Genomic DNA, 6,364 nt, shown 5'->3' on the forward strand with positions numbered 1-6,364 from the left:
TAGGGTTTAGGGTATAGGGTTTGGGTTTAGGGGTTTGGATTTGGGTTTAGAATTTAGGGTATAGGGTTTAGAATTTAAGATTTAGGATTTAGGGTTTAGCTGAAAGCGTTAGCGTCGTTAAAATTAGCGCTTTTATTTTTTGTAGCTATTTTTTATTTAATTTAATATTTTTTTATTTAATAATCTATGTGTCATTTTGATTGGTCATAAAGGTTGCGGTGAATTTAAAGGTTTACCTAGGGGGTGAATCTAAGTTCCGTCCATATATGTACGCACACTTGCACATTACACTCATAAAAGCTTCTAACGGAGAGAAAGTGTACAAGTAATGTGCCCGCTCTCAATCTTTATCAATCACTTAATGTGATTACCTTGATTTGTTTATATATTGCAAGAGTGAGAATCGAATCTCACAAATCCACCCTTAAAATCGAAGTGAGAATATTCTGAGTGTGTGCACAAAAAAAAAAGAGAACATTCTGAGTGTAGTCTCCGAAAATGGGTTTGAAAGATACAAAGGATGGTACTTCGTTGCCACGATCGTCCCCTTGTTTCTCTAGAGCTACAAGACCGCCGCCGGAGATGCATGCTGTCAACTCGTACAATCCTAAAAGTACGTCGGATTCTCTTTCGGATGGTGAGAAGGTTGAGAAAAAGCCTGGAGGCTGGAGAGCCGTCACGTTCATTTTAGGTATAACTTGTTTGGTATACATGATCGTAATTTATTTGAAGTTAACCTAATCCTTGACCTCTCTCTCTATTTCTCCATAACTGCACATATAATTCTAGAAATAAATGAATATATATATAACTATAGAACCTTGACATATATTATTAGCCGTTTCAAGATCACGTATTTTCCTAAATCCTTTCATATAATAGGCAGAAGAAGAAAGGGGAATTATATATTTATCATATTTGCTGTTAGTTAAAGCAAAAAGGAGAAGCAAAGAATGGGCGTATAATATTTTCAGCAGATCAAGAACTATTTTTTTTTTAACCACAACAGATCAAGAACTATTATTAAAAAATTAAGCTTTTTTTTTGTAACTTGGGCTAAAAAAAATTAAAGTTTTCTCCGAAAGAACTATATCATACTATATTTTAGCAAAATATCGTACTATATTCTCGTAACCGTCGGTTCATCATGTTTGACACTCGTCCATTTTACAACTTTATAATCGAAACGGAAAGAAAATTTGTTACATAATTATTTTTAATAATCACGTTTGTTAGTTTGTTTTCTGACAATTTAAAAATAAAATGGATTAAAACAGGAAATGAAACGCTTGAGAGACTGGGAACGATTGGGTTGTTGTCAAACTTCATGGTGTATCTAACCAGAGTGTTCCACTTAGAACAAGTCGACGCTTCAAATGTCATCAACATTTGGTCAGGTTTCACCAATCTCACTCCTCTCGTCGGCGCGTTTATCTCAGACGCTTACGTCGGCCGTTTCAAAACCATTGCTTTCGCCTCATTCGCCACCCTCCTCGTGAGTCTTAGTTTTAATTCTTTAATTTACTTGAAATCATAAACTAAGGTGTCTACAAATTAACATACACTTATGTATGAGCTATACTAGTAACAATACCATATTATTATTATTATTTTTGTAACTAACAATACCATATTATTGACTCTTAACATACTAACTAGGTGGAAAATTCTATTGTCACACAAACTAATGTGTCTACAAACACACACGTATGAGCTATACTAGTATATGATGTTATGTGGTGAAGATACATGATACTTGGCACATAATTTCATCGCGCACGTGGAAGCGGTAAGGTAGCTACGTTAGGACAAACTTTATTTAATATATATTCAGCAAAAATTATAATACGAAAACTTAAAATATAGGTCTGTGTACAGTCTTTTGTTCCTATTTATTGCCTCTGTATTGTACGAAAAAGGCATGAAATTATAGAGGGACCACGAAGCTATCGAGGACGATAAGGCCGGTCTATAATGTGAAATTATTGTCGGTACTTAACTTGGGCTTACTTTATATATCACCCAAAGTTTTTTTTTTTTTTTTTTTTTTTTTATTAACCAGGTGTTGACCAGCCTTCGGTCAGCCCACCACCTAGGCCCGGCGCCAGCCTGCGCCTGTACCAGTTAGGGCCCTGGGTACGCCTCCCCGCCTGCGAATCGAACAGCTGACCTCCCAAGGTTGAGGGGCAGGTACCACTGGACTATCGAGTCCGGGTATCACCCAAAGTTTTTTATAAGAAAAAACAATATTTTATCTAACGGACAACGTTGATTGTTGTTTTGATAAAAAAAAAACTGTGATTAATTGGTTACACATTCCACTAAAGAGTTACGTAATACAACAGAGTTTTATCGTGAAAAAGAGAAGTGCGTCGAAAAGGACGAAAATGTACAAGTGGTCGATTTGATAATGGCAGCGTCCAATAATTGAATCTCCAAATGATATAGCTAACTGAAAGATGTGTAGATTTGGTCTATCACAGTGACGTAACGTAGCGTATGAAATAGTTGCTTTTCTAATGTCTCTTTCATTCATTATTATAGCATTATGAGCGCATCTACTTGTTCAACTTCTCCTTATTTTGTCTTTTGTTTTTGCCTTTTTCATAGTAATCTAACCTAAAGAACCTAAACTACTACCATTGACAACTCATATTACTATATTGGGATTATTACAACAAAATATTACATTAGGTTCTACATCATGATCAGCTCGTCACCTTATAATAATATACAGTCAAACCTAATTAAGACTAGTGTTAACTTAAACAAATTGTTGTTTGTATTTGCTCTTATAGCTTCAATCTATCTCACAATATTGTTTTTCTTTCCATGTACTCAATTAAAGTAGTATACATTTTTAATCATAATGAAGTCAAACCTAATTAATATTAGTGTTAACTATATATTAATTACTCACTTTATTTCTAAAATATGCATGTTTTGTGTTTTACTCATATTAAGAAAACTTGTTTAAAAACCCATATTAAGAAAACATATTAAATTTTGATAATAAATGCATTATTTTTTGTATTTGCTAATTTCTTATAATTCTAAACCAATATTATTTCAAAGTACATTTTTTGAAGTTTATAATTTACCATTATTAACTAATCAAATTTGTATAAAAAACGTACATCTTTTTAAAATAAATTTTTATTTTAAAACATTTATCTTTTATGAGCAAATGGAGCTTTTGTTTGTATCTGATTGCATAACTTCAATCTATGCCACGTTAGTTATTGTTTGCATTTTCAAGATTAACTAATAACGATTCGATTCACTTTCAAGGTATACATAATCATAACTAATGATTAATCGGTCTGAAAACGAATAATGAGTTGGTTTTCTTTTACATCCGAATAATGAGTTGATAGTAATGTATAATCAATCATTTTAAATCTACAGGGACTAGTGACATTGACACTCACAGCATCGCTTCCTCAACTCCACCCAGCAACATGCAACAGCAAAGATCCAGTCAGTTGCGGCGGTCCGAACAAGCTTCAGTTCGGAATTTTGCTATTAGGTCTCGGCTTCCTCTCCATAGGGAGTGGAGGAATAAGACCATGTAGCATCCCTTTTGGTGTTGACCAGTTTGACCAACGAACCGAGGAAGGGATTAAAGGAGTAGCCAGTTTCTTCAACTGGTATTACATGACTTTCACTATAGTTCTGCTTATTACACAGACCGTGGTCGTGTATATCCAAGACCAAGTCAGCTGGGTCATCGGCTTTAGTGTACCCACTGGACTCATGGCATGTGCGGTTGTTATGTTTTTCGCCGGAATGAAGCTTTACGTATACGTTAAACCTGAGGGAAGTATATTCTCTGGTATAGCTCAAGTTGTCGTGGCAGCTCGTAAGAAGCGAAAGATGAAACTCCCTGAGGAAGACGACGGCACTGTGACCTACTATGACCCACCTGTCAAAGAAAGCGTGTTATCCAAGTTACACCATAGTAACCAATTCAGGTACTTTTTCTATTCATTTAGGTTTTGACTTATAAATTACTACATGGTTTCTTTTACTGAATATATGTTCTATATAAACTATTTGTTACTTTTACAAAAATAAAAATCGAGTGTGTTATTTTCAGAACAATATGTACTGTTTTAATACAATTTTGGTAAAAAAAACACAAATTATAATCTAACTGAAATGCATAAAATCAGGTTTCTAGACAAAGCGGCGGTGATAATAGAAGGCGACCTAACACCCGAGGGAGTTCCGGCCAACAAGTGGCGGCTATGCAGTATTCAAGAAGTGGAGGAAGTAAAGTGTTTGATCCGAATAGTTCCTGTTTGGTCGGCTGGAATAATCTCACTCGCGGCAATGTCACAGCAAGGAACGTTCACAGTCTCACAAGCTTTGAAAATGGACCGACATATGGGTCCCAACTTCGAGATTCCGGCCGGTTCTCTCTCCGTCATCTCTCTCCTCACCATCGGCGTCTTTCTTCCCTTATACGACCGTGTTTTAGTCCCGTTCCTCCGCCGCATCACCGGCCATAAATCAGGTATCACACTCCTCCAACGTATCGGGACAGGCATCGTTTTCGCTATCCTTTCCATGATCGTTGCCGGGCTCGTTGAGCGCAAGAGACGCATACGCTCCATCAACGCCGGAGATCCGACAGGTATGACTCCGATGTCAGTGTTTTGGCTCTCTCCGCAGCTGATTCTCATGGGACTATGCGAAGCGTTTAACATCATCGGACAGATTGAGTTCTTCAACAGTCAGTTTCCGGAGCACATGAGAAGCATCGCTAACTCCCTCTTCTCTTTGTCCTTCGCCGGTTCGAACTACCTTAGCAGTTTGATAGTGACGACGGTTCATAGATTCTCCGGTGGTCATGACCGTCCGGATTGGCTGAACAAGAATCTCAACGCCGGAAAATTGGATTATTTCTACTATCTGATCGCCGTTTTGGGTGTGTTTAATCTGGTTTACTTTTGGTATTGTGCTCGAGGATACCGGTACAAGGTCGGTTTACAGATGGGAGATTTCGAGGAGAACAAGAGTTTCTCTGATGTTGAGATGAGTTCCAAAAAATAAGAAGATGATCGATGTTTTATAATTATTATTATGACAATGTATCTATTATGTAATATACAAGAACTAGATTATATAATCTATTTTACCTTCTGTTTTTACCAGATATTGAACTAGATTGTTAGAACACCAGCATCAACATGTTTCTTAATAAGAGTTTCTTATCATTTAATATTAACATAACTAGTATTGATCACATGCTATGTATGGAAGTATTTTTGCTTACAAATAACTGTGATTTATCAGGAGATTTATATATTAACACAGATAATTAATTAACCATATACATATAAAAATAAATTAGATTTGGTTAAAAAAATTTACATTGATCTTAATTAGCTTGTTGAATATAATTATTACTTTGAAGCTTTTCTATTTTACTTATTAATGTCTTGTTCTTTTAATACTTTTCATAATTCTTAATCTACAATCTATGCTTCTTTAGCTTATTACTCTAGTAATTCATTCATTATCTACTTCTAGCCACAAACAAAAAGAATATTACAAACAGTAAACGTGGTGCAAGCCTATTTACCTTTTATCCCAAGTTTTTCTTCTGATTCCACCATGTTTGCTTTCTATCTTCCTTTTTTTTTTCTTTTCCAAGTCTCTCTGTTTTGATTGAATCTCCAGCAATGCAAATTGAAGGAGTGTATACTTTTCCTAATTTACATTCGATCAATTGAGAGAATCGCTGTTATTTGTCTATCAAATTCTAGAAATATATAAGAATAGCCACAAAAAGTTTGTGGAAGAAGGAAAGAGATCGTGGTCCGTGGTTAGGGTTCCTAGCACTACAAGAAAACAGCGGTATTCTGACGGACATTCCGACGGAAAATGAAATCCTCGGAATATCCCGAGGAATTTCCGAGGAAACACAAAATTTGGTTTCCTCGGAATTTCCTCGGCTAGTTCGTCGGAATTTCCTCGGAATATACCGACGGAATTCCGAGGAAATATTAATCCGTCGGAATATTCTTATGGAATACCGAGGAAAAACGTATTCTTCGGTTCCCTCAGTATGTCGCTATGGATATATTATAGCCGTTAGAGAGCCGTTGGAAGATTTTAAAAATTCCGAGGAAATTCCGACGAACTAGCCGAGGAAATTCCGAGGAAGTAGGATTTTTAAACCGAAAACAACGTTTTACGGTTTGAATAACACTTATATAACCCTTATTAAGTGTCTTAGACTGATTATGAAGTCAAAAATTTGTTCCTTACCCTATAATAAACACTTTTCCGATTGTATGAACGAAATCTCCACAACATAAGAGAAACACTTATACACTTTAATGAACGGTAAAGG

The 6,364-nt window shown here is 35.7% G+C and overlaps 1 protein-coding gene across 1 annotated transcript; it reads left to right on the forward strand.

Moving 5' to 3' along the window:
• The first annotated feature begins 289 nt into the window (after positions 1-289).
• LOC106300551 (protein NRT1/ PTR FAMILY 2.13-like) lies at positions 290-5,209 on the forward strand. Its single transcript, XM_013736715.1, has 4 exons — positions 290-691; positions 1,278-1,495; positions 3,409-3,974; positions 4,176-5,209. Exons 1-4 carry the CDS (start codon positions 499-501, stop codon positions 5,056-5,058), a joined length of 1,860 nt encoding a protein of 619 aa, XP_013592169.1. The 5' UTR covers positions 290-498; the 3' UTR covers positions 5,059-5,209.
• The last annotated feature ends 1,155 nt before the right edge of the window (positions 5,210-6,364 follow it).

Source organism: Brassica oleracea, chromosome C6 (genome assembly GCF_000695525.1).
Source record: "Brassica oleracea var. oleracea cultivar TO1000 chromosome C6, BOL, whole genome shotgun sequence".
In the NCBI taxonomy this organism is placed as follows: domain Eukaryota; kingdom Viridiplantae; phylum Streptophyta; class Magnoliopsida; order Brassicales; family Brassicaceae; genus Brassica; species Brassica oleracea.

Bases quoted from the DNA above. Each gene is read 5' to 3' on its own strand.
- LOC106300551 (XM_013736715.1), top strand. From the start codon at position 499: ATGGGTTTGAAAGATACAAAGGATGGTACTTCGTTGCCACGATCGTCC. The intron at 692-1,277 runs GTATAACTTGTT...GGATTAAAACAG, and splicing joins AGCCGTCACGTTCATTTTAG to GAAATGAAACGCTTGAGAGA. The intron at 3,975-4,175 runs GTACTTTTTCTA...GCATAAAATCAG, and splicing joins CACCATAGTAACCAATTCAG to GTTTCTAGACAAAGCGGCGG.